The sequence below is a fragment of the Myotis yumanensis genome, unplaced genomic scaffold (genome assembly GCF_028538775.1).
Source record: "Myotis yumanensis isolate MYYU_CA2020_CCGP unplaced genomic scaffold, mMyoYum1.0.hap1 SCAF_10, whole genome shotgun sequence".
Lineage (NCBI taxonomy): Eukaryota > Metazoa > Chordata > Mammalia > Chiroptera > Vespertilionidae > Myotis > Myotis yumanensis.
This window is the reverse complement of record NW_027223761.1, coordinates 3,334,380-3,349,543: the sequence shown is the minus strand read 5'-3', so window position 1 is coordinate 3,349,543 and position 15,164 is coordinate 3,334,380. Positions and strand designations below refer to the sequence as shown.

The 15,164-nt window shown below is 63.2% G+C and overlaps 1 protein-coding gene across 2 annotated transcripts in view; it reads left to right on the top strand.

Annotated features, from left to right (window-relative positions):
• Nucleotides 1-3,540: 3,540 nt before the first annotated feature.
• The window catches only part of AHNAK (AHNAK nucleoprotein), a 29,255-nt gene continuing 17,631 nt past the window's right edge, over nucleotides 3,541-15,164 (top strand). For both annotated transcript variants that reach the window (XM_070427276.1, XM_070427275.1), the window contains exons 1-4: nucleotides 3,541-3,695; nucleotides 13,774-13,882; nucleotides 14,132-14,288; nucleotides 14,716-14,903. In XM_070427276.1, coding sequence (XP_070283377.1) covers nucleotides 14,132-14,288; nucleotides 14,716-14,903 — 345 coding nt within the window. In that variant the 5' untranslated portion in view covers nucleotides 3,541-3,695; nucleotides 13,774-13,882. The remainder of the gene's footprint in view (nucleotides 3,696-13,773; nucleotides 13,883-14,131; nucleotides 14,289-14,715; nucleotides 14,904-15,164) is intronic.

The following is a 15,164-nucleotide window of genomic DNA, read 5'->3' as shown; positions in this document are numbered from 1 at the left end:
GGTATCCCGGTGACGACAAGTCCTGGAACTCACCTGGCGTTGCCAGGGCGTCTGCGGAGCCGCGTGGTGTGGGACTTTGCCTCTGAAGCGGGAGAGGGAGTGCCAGCCGGACGCCCATCCGTCCTCCCTGATTCCTGGATAGCCCTGATTTTGACCGTGGAATCTGAAACCTGACAGAGCTTATCTTTGCGATGTTGGGACCAAGAGGACAAATTATAACTAAAAACGTGTGTGTGTGTGTGTGTCTGCGTGTGTGTGTGTCTGCGTGTGTGTGTGTGTGTGTCTGCGTGTGTGTGTGTGTGTGTGTGTGTGTGTGTGTAGGGGGGTAAGGTGACCTGGCAGAACAGATAACATCCAATTTCTCCAAAGCGTAGGACCTGCAAGGAACCCAGAGTGCAAGGTAAGGGGACATCGGAGTCCATGTCCTTCTGGACTGCGGGCCTGCGGGCAGACCTCCCATCCTGTCCAGTTCTCCACCACCTGCACCACCACCAGCACCAGAGGCACGGGCCTGTGTTGGACGAAGTCAATGTTTGTGCAGCTGCACACAAGCCTACCAGTGGGGGGCGGGGGATGGCTGGAGGGGAAGCTGAGAGCAGGGGAATCTGAGGGGCAGGATGCTGTTGTGTAAAGAACAGGGCCAAGGCCAGATGCACCTGTAGTTCATTCATTCATTCATTCATTCATTCACAACATGCTCTTGACCAAGTGCCAGCCACTGCTCTAGGCACCGGCATGCAGCAGAGTAAGATACCCTGCCCTCATGGAGCTCTGGGGCCAGTGGGAGCTTTGACTCCTGCTGCTGAGGGCTGTGTGACTTCAGTAAATCACAAACCCTCTCGGAAACCCTTTTCTTCCAGAATGTGTGAGGATTAAATGAGCCAACATATGGAAGGACCTGTGCTGTGTCAGATACAGTCACCCGGCAGGTAGCTTGGGGGGTGAGGAGTGTGTGTGTGTGTGTGTGTGTAGGGCGGGGGGAGCGGGCTACGGCAGTGGGCAGAATAGGGTTGGCAGAAATTACTGAGTGTCTTCAGCGACATCATTGAAAAATGGTTGAGTAAAAAAACAAACCCACAACTGTTGGAAAGATTCCCTCCCCCTGGGCTATTCAATAGGCTCACCTAGAACACCCCTCCCCCCGCCCCCCTGTTCACAGCAGGCAGGGTCATGGTTTCTGAGGGGGCCAGGTCTTGTTACTCCTCTCTACCTAGTAGCCTGGAAGCGGGTAAAAGCCAGTCACAGGAACCCCACCCCCACCCACTCCGCAGTAGTACCCCTGAATGAATGAAGTGTCTGCACAGTGATCACTGCCCTGCCCGGCTGCTCCCCAAACCAGCCGGTCCTGCCTTTTCCCTGTTGATCAAGAGGGTGGCCCGAGCAAACGGTGGAGCAGGAAGGCTGGTGCCGGGCCAGGACACCAGCCCAGGCTGTCCACACCTGGGGGCCCGAGCTGAGGTGAGGGGTGAGGGCGCAGCCTCCACACCCTCCCTCTCTTCCTTTCCTGCTCCAGCCCCTCCCTGCCAGCTCCCCAAACACCGTATGTCTGTGTGGCATAGGTCGCAGCACAACCATCTTTCCGCAAACCTAGGTGTAAGCATTTCCGGGGGTTTGATATGACCTGGGAAAACTTGCACTTTCAAGGAAGCAAATGATTCATTTCATAAAGTTAGAAATCCCTTGGGGAACAGCTCTCAGTGGTCACCGCTGGGCAGAGGGGAGGAAGGTGGGGAGGGGAGGAGGGAGGCTGACTTTGCATTGTCCACTGTTGTGCATGGATTACATCCTTCACCCTAAGGAGCGATTGATTTTATTTAAAATACGTCAACAAGGATCAGCTCACTTGTAGGATCACAGGCCACTTTATCAATATCCTCAGCCCATATTTAAAATGCCGAATAAACATGAAAAGAAAGAAAAACATCGAATAGGCCATCGGGAAAGGAAACAATTAGCTTTCGGTTTCTAGTTTTTAAAAGCATCCCAAAGTTGAAAGGTTTAGATTTTTTTTCTTTAAATAAGGTAGGTGCTAGGAAGGGGGTGCAGGACAAAATGAAGGCGATTCCTCAGAAAGTCCGGCTGTGACTGCGCTGGCGATGTGTGTGGCGGGGCTGCCTCTGCTGGGGATTTGAGTCACTATTTGGGTATGTGTGTGTCAGAGAGAGACACACACACAGAGACACAGAGACAGAGAGATACAGGCACAGAGACAGGGGAACAGAATGCTGGTGCCCACGGCTCTGCGTTCCCTGCGCCTTTGCATGTCCATGCCTGTCGGAATGTCTGCACATGCGTCTCCACCTTCCTGTGCCCATTATCTGAGTGTCTACATGTCTGTGTCTCCTCTCGCTGCCTCTCCCCTCCCCCACGGCCTGTACCCTGTGTGGGTAACTGGACCTGGGACACAGCCCCCAGGGCCGGCAGCAGGGTTGGCTGCCGGGTATTTTTAGCCCGTAAACATGTTTGCCATTTCAGAGCACAGGCTCTGCTCTCGGCCCCAGCCCACTCAGACCTTGCAGCGCGGAGGGCGCTCCTGCCCGGCCGGGCCTGCTCGGTGCCAGCCTGGGGTCTCCCTTCCGCCCGCTGCCTCTGGGAAGGAAGGGAAGCTGGCTGGGTGTGGGCGGTGGGTGGCCATCCCGGAGGGAGCATAGAGGATTGAGGGGGAGAAGCGCATGGGGGTGTGCAAGGGGGGGTGTGTAGCCAGAAGGACCCCGCACCCCATCATTAAGCATTTAATAAAATCTCCGTGCGCTTGGAAGCGGCTGTGGGAAGTGACTGTAAATTTGGAAACAAAGCGTCCTGCCGGCGGGAGTGGGGGAGGGGCCCGGAGAGGGTCGGAGAGGGTCCGAGAGGGACGGGGCAGGTGGGGGACGTGCGGGAGCTCGGCTGCCCTCGGGCGTCCGGGCAGGTAGGCGGCGGGCGGCGTCCCCAAGGCCTGCAGGCCTGTCCCCCGTGTCGCTGCAGCAGCGGGGAGCGCTGGTGACCCCGGTTCCAGAAGGCGCGCAGCGTCTCCAGGCCGGTTCGGGGGGGAGGGGATGGGGGGCCCCCAGAAAGAGGGAAGGTGAGAAACGGGTGCGCGTGCACGGAGCTGGGGAACCAAATGCGGGGCCTGGGCTTTGAAGGGCAGCTGCCAGTGCTGAGAGAAAACTCAAAAGGCCCGCGTCCGGCTGGAAGCCCCGAGCCCCCCGCCGCTTTCGGAACCCCTGGGTCCTCGTGGAAAGTGTTCTGACTCCCAGTTCCCTGGGTGGGCAGCCTCGGAGCAGCCGCGGGTTCCTGCGGGCGAAGCAGCGCTTTGCACGCATTGGCGGGAGGTCCAAGCCCGGGGGCCGGGGGGCGGGGAGGGCAGCACCTCGGACACGCGCGCCCCTGGCCCCCCCGTCCCTCCCCTGCACTCCCCACCCCCGCCAGCAGCCCCCTCCGGTCCCTCCCGAGTCGCCCCGCTCGCTCGTCCCAACCCCACTCGGGCCCCGCCCGGCCCCGCCCTCCCCACAGCCCAGGGCAGACCCGCCCGCTCCGCCGGAGTTACAAGAGCCGCCTCCTCGCACGGGGGCCCGGCCACTCGGAGCAGCTCCGCCGCGGGGACTGCACCTCCCGCCTGCCGGACCCGCCCCGACCGGGGCTCGACGCCGCCGCCGCCGCAGCACAGAGACCGCGGGCCGCGCGCCCATGGCTGGGCTCCGGTGCTGAGCGCGCAGGTAGGGCGGGGCCCCGACCCGGAGCCGGCGGGGGCGGCGGGGGCCGGGCTTGGGCGAGGCGCGTGGGGGGCGCCGCGGCGGGGATTCGCCCAGTTTGGGGCGAGCGAGGCAGCCCCGGGGCCGCGCGGGGCGGCGACGCGTCGCGCCCTGGGAGCCGCACTCCGGCCCCGGAGTTGGGGTGCAAGTTGGGCAAAGTTGGAAAGTCGCTCCCGAGCTTCGCTGCGGTCCGCGTGGCTCTGGAGGGCGGACGGGTGGCCCTGCTGCGCGGCACCGCGCCGCGTCCCGGCCTGGCGCCGGGTCCCGCTCCCGCCCTCTCCCGGGGCGGTGGCTCGGCGCGCCGCTCCGCTCCGGTCCCGTTCCGCGTGGACCGGACACGTTCCCGCGGTGGGCACCGCGGCCCCGGCCCCTCCGTGCGCCCCCGCGGCCCCTCCCCTGTCCCCGCACCTCCGCCGAGAACTTCGCGTCCCGAGTCCGGCCCCACCCAGTTGCGTGCTCCCGCCTCTCGGCCTCCTGCTCCCGGCTGCCCCAGACCCCCTCCCGCTGCCCCACCCTAGTCTCGCCCGTCCGGGTTCCCTTCTCCCGAAAACTCCGGCTCCCCCTCGGGCCGCGGAGCCTGGGAGTTTGCGGCGCGCCGCCCAGCGGGACGGGTGGGGGTGGGGGTGGGGACATAATTAGGGAGATTCCTGCACTGGGTGGGCGGGGAGGGGGACCGCGCCGCGGCTCGGCCCGTGGGACCGCCCCTTCCCCTCCGGAGGCGGCGCTCTCTCCCCCTGCCCACTCCCGAACCCGTCCGGGCGGGACGGCCCCCGCCCAGCGCCTGGAAGGGCGCCAGCAGCCTGAGGAATGTGGTGGTTGGAGCCGGTTACTAATTCAAACCAGAGCTCGGGAGGAGTGGTGAGGGGCGCGGGGGGAGCGGGGCGGGGGCCGGGCTCGGCGCAGGAGGGGCGCGCTGCGCTCTTTGCAGCCCTGCGCGCAGCGGCGCGCTCCGGGAGGGGCCGGGGCCGGGCCGGGCCGCCGTGGAGCTGGGGTGGAGGGGCCGAGGGTGTGTGCGAGCTGGTTATGTAAGGCTTCCCAGGCCGGGAGAGGCCCGCCCTCAGGGTGGGCGCCCCGGCGGTTGCAGGGCAGGGGGACGTGGGGGTGCAGCCCCAGGCGGCCCTGGCCGGGAGGGACGCGTGGGTCTGAGCGGGGCTGGCAGTGCCCCTTGCGTGGGCGGGCAGCGCAGTGGGCAGACAGGGCATCTCACAGCTCTAACTGGGCCGGAACCCCAGGTGGGCGAGGGCTCTGGCGCCTCCGCTTGCTGTGACCACAGAGAGTTGTGAGTCGTGTGTGCTCGGGCCTTGGGTGTGGCCGCCGAGGTGGTGGTGAGGTGCCGGGGAGCCAGCAGCCGGGGCTCAGTGCCCTGCTCCCTGGCGTGGGGCTGTGGACAGGCAGGGCGGGTCTCCCCATGCAGGGGGTCCTTAGAGAATGACCTGGCGTTTCTGGGGAGAAGGTATTTGCCGATGTCCCCAGCACCGCCTGGGGCACCCATCATTGATTTGGAAAGTTTCCTGAATTAGAACCCAGCTCCAGTTGCAGGGATCACATGCCCCCTGACAGCCCAGCCGGCCGGGGCAGCACTGATTTTGCAGGATGCAGTGCTGCCTTTGGGGTCTGCGGGGATAGGTGAAGGCAAGGGAGTGGGGGGCGGGGGGCAAGAGGGGGAGCTTGAAGGTGCCTGGGAAGACATTCGAGGGCCTCCACACGATGCTGGGTCCACGGTGGGGGAGTAGATGATGCTTCCATGCCCCTCTCTGCCCGCCATCGGGGAAACCCTGGGCAGGGTGTGGCCCGCACTTCCTTTCGAAGCTGAATGGGGAAGCTTCCCTCTCCCCACAGGGATGAGGCACTGGGCGCCGTGGGAGGTGCGCGTGCAGGGTGGGGAGTAGAGGGAGCCCGGGCTAGGGGCTACCTCCTTGCTGGGAGCCGGGCGCTGTGGGATGAGGGGGGGCGGGAGAGGACGCAGGGTCAGGCTGCTGGAGGTGGAGATGGGGCCCTGACCTAGACTCGTTCAGGGTGTGAGGTTCAGAGCCCGGTGGGAGGCCTGTGAGGGAGGAGCTGGGGGTCCCCGGGTCACCTGGGTCTCAGGGAGGCCCTGGGTGGAGTGCCCGGGCCCCGGCAGGCTGGATTCTCTGGCTCAGCGTGGAATTGGCAGCCTGGGCCTGGCAGAGCGCGCCCGCGGAGCCTGAGGAGCTGGTTTGAGGGGTTGAGGCAAAGCTGTGGGGGTGGAGGAGTGTGTGGGGCTTAGGGTGTGGCCACCACCTTCCTCAGAACTTGGGAACCGCCTGGGGACAGACAAAGGGGCTGACTGGGAGAGCTGGCCCCCCCCCCACTCCCTGCCACCCCCAAGTTTCTGTCCCAGGAGCTGGGCTGACCACGTGGAAGGGAGGTGGCCGCTGGAGAGGGACAGAAAGTTGCAGCGGCCAGTGTCCAGGGCCTGTGCTCTCTTTGTTCCCCACGGCTGCCCGCAGCAGCTGCCGTTCCCCTGGGCTCCAACCGCCCGCCCTGCGGAGGCAAGCGCAGCGCCTCCATGTCAGTGTGCAGGGGGTGTGGGGCCGAGGGGGGGGCCGCCGCTGGGCTCAGCAGGAATGTGTGCTTTGGTGGAGCCCCTCTTCCTTCCTGCCGGCCTTCGTTCCCATCTGGGGCCTGTGGGCTGTGCAGGTCCTGGGCCCAGGGCGCCACGCTTCACTGTGGCCTTGGTCCGGGTGTCTGCGCTGTCACAGCCGTGAGGTGTGTGCTGTTACCTGTGAGAGGTGTCCCTCTGTCGGTGGTCCTTGCGTTGCCATGGGCCTGGGTGTGTCATCAATGGGTGTGTCTGTGGCTTGTGGGGCAGGGACTGGGGTGACTCTGCCCTGGTGGCTGCAGGGGCTGTAGGTAGCGACGGAAGTGACTGGAAGCGACTTTCTCCGTCCGGGACGGGTTCCAGACCCTGGAGTGTGTGTCCGGAGCCCGCAGGAGGGCGAGGGCAGACCTGGGAGTGAGCCTGAGCGAGCGCTGCGCTGGGTCAGGGAGGGGCATCCTGCCGGGTCCCCGGGGGCCAGAGCGGAGGTTCCAGGGGAAGGGGAAGTGCCTGGAGCTGAGCTGGGCTGGGGGCGGCTCTCTGGCAGCCAAGTGCCCTGCAGTGGCTTGGCCCGATCGCGGGGTGGCGAGCTGGGCATCGGTGGGGGCTATGGTCAGGGTGCCGGTAGGGCCAGGGGGCAGCTCCCAAGCTGTAATCGAGGCCCACCCTTCGCTGGCTCTGGGCCAGGTGTGGGGACTTGCTGGAGCAGGCAGTGCTGTCCGGGGTGGGGGGGGGGGGGAGAGCTGGGGGGACAGGGGGAGTCCCTCTTGGTCAGGGGAGAGAGAGGGAAGCTCCCTCCACTGGAAGTGAGAACTGGGAACTCGGGCTGCAGAGCTCACTGGGGAAGTGGCCAGGGGAGGGGGTGGGGGAAGGCCGTAGGGCAGAGCGGAGGCAGCAGTGGGGCTGGGGTAGGAGGGGGCACCCTGGCAGTCAAGGTGCGGAAATCCAGAGTCGGGGTGGGAGCTGGAGAGGCGGGAGGGATGAGGCTGGCAACGCTGCCTCCTGCTGGGTTGTGGCCCAGGCACAAGGGAGAAGATAGGCCGGTGTGCTGGGGGGGCGGGGGGAGGGAGGCCGAGACCCTGGGCACCCAGTGACTAGGTAGAGGTGGCTGGGCAGGGCCTGGGCCTGCTCCGGGCTGTTCAGAATGCGGAATGGGGCCCTGGCTGGTGCGGCTCAGTTGGTTGAACAGCGTCCCATGGACTGTGAAGTCACTGGTTGGATTCCAGGTCAGGGCACATGCCAGGCTCGATCCTCAGTAGGAGGTGCAGGAATCAGCTGATTGATGTTGCTCTCTCTCTCTCTCTCTCTCCCTCTCCCTTCCTCTCGGAAATAAATAAAAACATATTTTAAAAAATACCCCAGCCGTAACCGGTTTGGCTCAGTCGGCCTGCGGACTGAAAGGTCCCAGGTTCGATTCCGGTCAGGGGCATGTACCTGGGTTGCGGGCACATCCCCGGTCGGAGGTGTGCAGGAGGCAGCTGATCCATGTTTCTCTCTCATCGATGTTTCTAGCTCTCTATCTCTCTCCCTTCCTCTCTGTAAAGAATCAATAAAATATATTTAAAAAAAAACACCCAAAAAACATATTTTAAAAAATAAATAAAATAAAATTGAGTTATTAAAAAAAAAAAAGAACCAGGAATGGGGCTGAGAGCATGTCCGTGCGCTGGGGAGTGCATGCATCTGTGTGTGTCTTTCTCTGAGTGTGTCCCTGGTGAATGTCTAATTCTCCCTGGTGATTCCATCCCCGTAACACACACCTCATTCAAGTTGAAAGTGCCCCTGGGGGTACCGCCCAGAATCAGCCGGGTTCCTCCCTGTCCCCCTGGGGTGCAGGTCTGCCTGCCAGGGCTGTTCCCATTTCTGGGGGGAGGAGAGAGGGGGGGTGGGAACATTTGCCGCGCCCTCCGGTGCCTGCCTCTGGGGGTCCTGTGCTGGCCAAGCCCCAGAGGGGGAAGGTGTTCTTGGCCTTGACCTGCTGGGGCCCAAGAGAGTCTACAGGTGAGCGGGGTTTTGGGCAGCCTCGCCGAGACTCATAAGAGACCCCTCAGATCCCGGGTTCGGGGATGCCGGGGGGTTTGCTGTCCCCACGCCAGACCAGGACGAGGCCCACCTTCCTGTGGGTGTGTCCCCTGGTTCTCACTCCACCCACCTCCATGCAGGTCTCTCTCCTGTGTCTCTGTCTCCCGGGCGCGTCGTGCTCTGTGGTTGCTCATCCTGTGTGTGTGTGTATTTTGCCTTCGTCCCCCCGAGCTGGGTAAGACCGTTGGCCTCGGTGTCAGAGGCTGCAAGGCCTGCGTGTCCACCCTGTCGCGTCCTTGGGCAAGTCCTCTCCCTCCGGGGCCTGTTGCTGCATCTCTGAAATAAGGATATGAATTTTTAATCACGTAGAGTTATTTGGGGATGGAATGGGACCCCAGGCGTGGAACGCGCACAGCTCGCCCGCCTGCTGGGTGCCCTTCAGTTGGGGAGCTTTCGCTTCCTCTGTGATGTCTGGTGAGAGGAGGTGGCCCCTCGGGGTGTGTCTCTCTCTTTGAATAGCCGCCCCTGGGTCCTGTGATTCGTGTTGGGGCTTCCCCTCTGGTGGCGCCTCTCCCTCTGGCGGCGAGTCATTTTGTTCTGGGCACGGGCCCTGCCCCTCCCTGGCCGGTGTGTGTGGTGGTCGGCTCCCCGCGGGAGCTGCATTGCTGTCCTGTCCCCTTCATGGCGGGCAGGCGTGCTCTCTCCCTCGGACGTCACCTCTAGTCCAGCCGGCGCTGGGTCATGAGCGGACCTGTGCCTCCCTGGTCTGTATGGTCTTCAGGTTTGGGCTGCGGAGGCCTGGAGGCCCGGGGCCTGTCCCTCGGGGGGGCGGGTGTGTATCCTTTCCTGTCATCTGGACACGGATGCCAGCCCCAGCCCTGTTTCTGGCTGCCCAGCCGCCTGCGGGGCCCTCCCGGGCTGTCTTCCCATTGGCTTGGGGGACAGGGGAGAGGATGCGCCCCTGGGCTCACACCTGGCAGAAACCAGGAGCCTTCTTCCTGGACCCGCCCAGGTGTGGCCCCAGCTCCAGGTGTGCGCAGGCCTGCTCTGCACATCCTCGGAGGTTTTGAATGGACAGGACGCCTCGTTCTCGCTGCCTCTGGCCGGAATTACACTCTGTCCCGAAGTCTCAGACGCGTGTCCTCTCAGCCTTAGCCGAGTGGCCTCACCCTCTCCCTCTTTCCCTGCCCTGCAAGCAGCCCTCTGCCTTTCAGGGTCCCACTCCAGCCCTGCTGCCCATCACTAGGACACCGTGAGCTGGTGTCAGGTGTGGGGCGGGGGGGGGGGGGGGGGCAGGCGGGCAGCCGGCAGGCCGTGAGCGAGGGCCCAGTGCTCCCCATGCTCACCTCTGGACCTCGCTTCCCCCTGTGTAAGTAGCAGGCACGCTGGGACCTTTGGCAGGTGGAAATGCTCTCTGTCTGTGCCCATTGTGGCTGTTAAGCTCTTGAAATGTGGCTAATGCAACCAGTGAACTAAATTAAAAAATATATTTTTATTGCCCAGCTGGCATGGCTCAATGGTTGAGGGTCAACCTATGAACCAGGAGGTCACGGTTTGATTCCTGGCCCAGGTACATGCCCAGGTTGTGGGCTCCATCCCCAGTGGGGGACGTGCAGGAGGCAGCCAATCAATGACGCTCTTTTTCCCTTCCTCTCTGAAATCAATGATGAGAGAGAATCGTTGATCGGCTGCCTCCTGTGCACGCCCCCTACTGGGGATCCAGCCTGCAACCCGGGCAGGTGCCCTGAATAGGAATCAAACCGTGACCTCCCCTTTCTGGTTCATAAGTCGATGCTCAACCACTGAGACACATTGACCCAGCAAAACTTTTTAAAAAATTTTTAAATCCTTCCCCGAGGATATGTTTGTGTGTGTGTGTGTGTGTGTGTGTATGTTTTAATCCTCTCCTGAGGATATTTTTTCATTGATTTTTAGAGAGAGTGGAAGGGAGGAGGAGAAACAGAGAGAAACAATGATGTGAAAGAGGCACATTCGTTGGTTGCCTCCTGCACATGCTCCCTCCAGGCCGGGGATCTAACCTGCAAGTGAGGTCCAGGCCCTTCAGTCCGCAGGCCGACGATCTACCCACTGAGCCAAGCTGGCTAGGGCCCAAGGATATGTTTTTATTGAATTTTTAGAGACAGGAAGCCAGGTAGAGAGAGAGAAACGTCGATCGGTGGCTTCCCCTACACACCGAAACCGGGGATCGAACCCACAGCCTCGTAAGTGCCCTGAACGGGAATTGGACCCAAAACCCTTTGGTGCACGGGGCAGAGCTTCAACCCACTGAGCGCCCCCCCCCCCTCCCCCGGCCAGGGCCAGTGGACTAAATTTTAAATTGAATTCCAGCTCATTTAAATGTAAAGGACCCCATGTGGCTACCGTGCTGGCCAGCACAGGTCCAAGGGCTGTGACACTTGGCTGAATGTACAGAATGGCTCATGGCGCCATAGGCCTTCGTGGGGTGCCCTGCTCCCCCTGACCTGCGTGGGAGGAGGAAGGACCAGCTCGCTTGGGACAGGCTCCAGGGGTGGGGGAGACGAGGGCTGGGGCCAAATGCAGAGAACAGGCCCTGGCCCCAGGGGCCTCCAGGCCCCTGCCAGCACCCCCATGCCCAGCCGGCTGCCTGGCCCGCATCAGGTGGCCGGGAGTCCTACCCGCTGTGCCAGGAGGCGGCTGGGCCAGAGCAGCAGGGTGGTTGGCAGCTCCACCTGGCTGGCAGGCCCGCGGGGGCTCTGCCAAGGCCAACCGGAGGCCTCTGTTCTCACGGCCGGCGGACCCTTCTCTACTCGGCTGGCCTTCCCCTCCTCGTCGTCGTCGGCAGCCGGGCCCAGGCATGGCGCAGTCCCTCATGAGCCTCCCGGCTGTGCTGCCAGGGCTCCGACTGGCTTGGGGCTCCGTCCGGCTTGGGGCTCCGTCCGGCTTGGGGCTGCGTCTGAGGAGCTGGCAGGGAAGCCCACTGCCCGTGTCCTGTCCGTTGGAGCCCCAGCCCCTCTGGCTGCGGGGTCTGGCCCCGGAAGCACTTTGTCGATTGTCGATTGGCGTTTAGGTGTGACCCTTAGCATGTTTGGAGCTGTTGTGGCTGCAGTGACTCATCGGGGAAGCAGGGAGGGTGGGGCCGAGATGTGGGCGAGGGTGAGCTGGCTCTCCCCCCTCACCTGCTGCTGGCTCAGCACCAGGATGCGAGGCTGAGAGACGGGGCCCCGCTCAAGGAGGAAGCTGGGGTGCCAGGCGGTCGGTGCTGCAGGGATCGGAGGCCTGGCGGGCGGTCAGCTCCCCACCCTGCCTGGTACTCGTCCGCCCAAGCCTGGCTTCTCAGGTGGGGGCGGGGGCACAGTTTAGGCTCGGGCTCTGCTGTTCCACGATGGGAAGGGTCAGTGTGACTTCCCCGCTCCACTGCCCTCAGGGAGGGGGTGTTGCCCCCACTCACACCCGTGCCAACAGTGCGCCCCCCTGCAGGGCTCTGCTCCTAGCCACAAACCGCAGGTGTGAGTTCAGGCGGTGGGGGCACTTGGGGTCCATGTAGTTGTTCCCGCCTCCCCCGCCGCCCCGCCCCCGGTTGTGATCTGCCTGACACTGGAACTGCTGAGTGCCCGTGAATGCCCACGAATAATCCCGTTCCTCAGAGGCAAACTCTACACCTTCAAGACCTCATTTATGTTTCATACCCCCCCCCCCCCCCGCAATTCTCCCAAGCCTTCTGGAACATTCTGAGGCTAAACTGGTCATACCGAGATTACCTGGCTCATAATTTATATCCGGGACAGGAACTTCGTCTTCTAAATCTCCATATCTGGCACATGGAGTGCATTCAGTAACCGTTAGAGCAGTGGTTCTCAACCTTCCTAATGCCATGACCCTTTAATACAGCTCCTCATGCTGTGGTGACCCCCAATTTCATTGTTACAAATTGAACATAATTAAAGCCTAGTGATTAATCACAAAAACAATATGTAATTATATATCTGTTTTCCGATGGTCTTAGACGACCCCTGTGAAAGGGTCTTTCGATTCCCAAAGGGTCGCGACCCACAGGTTGAGAACCGCTGTGTTAGAGGATCAAGAGTGGAGTGGGGTGGTGATCACTGTGGGGCGTACAGGAGGCGATCAGCATGTGCACCTGGATCTTTTATTTCCGTTAACCCTCGCCGGAGGATGTTTTCCCAGGGATTTTTAGAGAGAGTGGAAGGGAGGGAGTGAGAGAGAAACATCTATGTGAGAGAGACACATCTATTGGTTGCCTCCCACACGGGCCCTGACCGGGGCCTGGGGATCAAGCCTGCAACCTGGGCATGTGCCCTTGACCGGAATCAACCCGGGACCCTTCAGTCCGCTGGGACGCACTATGCACTGCGCCTGTGGGCTCGGGCAGCAGGCTCACCTTTATCGATCGGTGACTCATCCCTGTATGTGCACAGCTGTGGGCGGGCGGGGTGCTGGGCCAGGTGCTCCGTGACTTACAGCCCCCCCAGTTTCACGGACCTGCTGCCGGTGACGCGGGCGCCACCATTTCGTGTGGGTGGCTGTAGGCTGTGGCCGAGTCCAGGACACTTCTCAGGGCACCTCTGCTGCTGCCAGCTCCTCCTGGGGCCGCAGGACGTCTGCGCTCTGGGTGCCAGCACCTGGGGCCTGGCTCCGCCCGGCGTGGGCAGCAGATGGGCCCTGACTCACCAGGTCCCTGAGGCCGCTCAGCTGGACTCCAGCCTCTGGGGCGGGGGCCAGTGCCTGGGGGCTGGGCTTCCTTTGTCCAGCTGCTGCCTGTGACAGGGCTCGGCTCCCAGCCGGCGAGGGTCCCTGGTCCTGAGGACTGAGTTGGACAGGGCGACCCAGAGTCACTGTTCCCCCCACCCTGCTCCCAGGCCGGCCTGTGCCATTGGCACTGAGACCGCAGGAGTGTCTGCTCTGAGGAGTCTCACCGGTTAGAGCTGCAGCCCTGGTAGGACAGGGTGCCGGTAGGACAGGGTGCCCAGTAGGAGAGGGTGCCGGGGAGGACAGGGTGCCGGTAGGACAGGGTGCCCAGTAGGAGAGGGTGCCGGAGAAGGAGGCACAGCTTCGGGTCCGAGCCCAGCAGACTCGCCTCCTCACTGTGGACCTGGGCCACTCGGCCTGTGACTGTCGGTCTTCCCATCTGTCCGTTGGGGCCGGCGGCCTCTCCCTCCTGAAGCTGGCGTCGTCCTGAGGCTCCTGTGCGCAGAGCTCTGCACGCCCCCTCTCTCCTTCCTCCTCTCGACGCCTTTGTCATCTCCATCTCACAGATCAGGAAACGAGGCGTCGCCAGCTGGGAGGGTGCAGAGCCCGATCTGACTCTGAGTCCGGCCTCTGAGCCCCTCTCCGGGCTTCCAGGCTGAGTCACGTCTGCAGGGAATGGATGGCAGCAGCGAGGGTCCGGCCTGGCGTGGCCGCGGGTCGGGGTTCGAGCCAGCGGTTAGAGTGCAGGCCTCATTGTGGACTTCTCCCTAGGCTGTGTGACCGAGACTCCGCGAGGGACTGAGGAGAGGACCGAGGAGAGGACCGGAAGGAGGGGCGGGCTCCTGGCAAGGCATTCGCTCCTGGACGAGTCCTGCAAAAGGTCAGCGGGGGGAGGGTGGTGAGAGAGGTGGCGATTTGGGGTGGGGAGGGTGGAGACCCCCTGGGTGGCATCGGGAGGCGGGGCTCGGTGGGCGGGACAGGGGCCGGGCCCTCCGGGCTGGTGGCATCCACTGCTCCTTGAGCATCTCCGCTGCGGCAGACGGTGCTTCACTCCCCGGGAGCTCACCCACCCAAGACCCCCGCCTTCTCACCCCTCATCGCTTGAGCTCATTCCCTTCCCCCGTCCCAGATGGAGAAGGAGGAGGAGACAACGCGGGAGCTGCTGCTGCCCAACTGGCAGGGCAGCGGCTCCCACGGGCTGACCATTGCCCAGAGGGACGACGGCGTCTTCGTGCAGGAGGTCGTGCAGAACTCCCCTGCGGCCCGCACGGGGGTGGTCAAGGAGGGTGAGTCCCCTCGGGGTGTGGGCTGGGTGCTGGGTTGGGGTGGGTGTGGGTGGTGGAGGGAAGGGCAGGGGGCAAGCAGAAGTGGGCACGTGGCTGTGGAGGGCCTGGTCCCAGTGCCAGCAGGATGGTCAGCACCCAAGCCCTACCTTCTCTTGCCCACCCCGTGTCCGTCACCCGCCCCCAGTCCTTGGGGGAGGAGGTCGTGTGAGGAGGGGCGGGGACACCGTCCTCAGTCCCAACTCCAAAACTCACAAGCTCTGGCCACTTTGGGCAAATCAGTTGACCTGTCTAAGCCTCAGTTTTCTCATCTGTACAGTGGGCACTACCACAGCCGCCTTGCATGACATGAATTCGGTGTGTGTGTGTGTGTGTGTGTGTGTGTGTGTGTTGCTTTCCTGAGACCCGCTTCTTGTTCCTCCCGGCTCAGGGGACCAGATTGTGGGTGCCACCATCTACTTTGACAACCTGCAGTCGGGCGAGGTGACGCAGCTGCTGAGTACCATGGGGCACCACACGGTGGGTCTGAAGCTGCACCGGAAGGGGGACCGCTCCCCTGAGCCGGGCCAGACCTGGACGCACGAAGTCTTCAGCTCCCGCACCTCTGAAGTGGTTCTGGTGAGTGCCTCGCCGGCCCGTCCGCGCCCTGAGCTCCCGGCCATACCGCCTGCTGGTCCCCCTTCCCGAGGCTTCTGTCTGCCTGCGGGCCTCTCTTGCCATTCCTTCTCCTGAGCTCACCCTCTGCACTCTGTTGAGTCAGCCTGGTTGTTCCTGGTTGTGCCACGTGTGCCATGTGGCTGGTGCTGCCCCTCAGAGTCAGTCTCTTCAGAGCGCCGCAGCCGGGAGCCACTCATGCTCGGGGCCCAGGTGCTTTGCCGG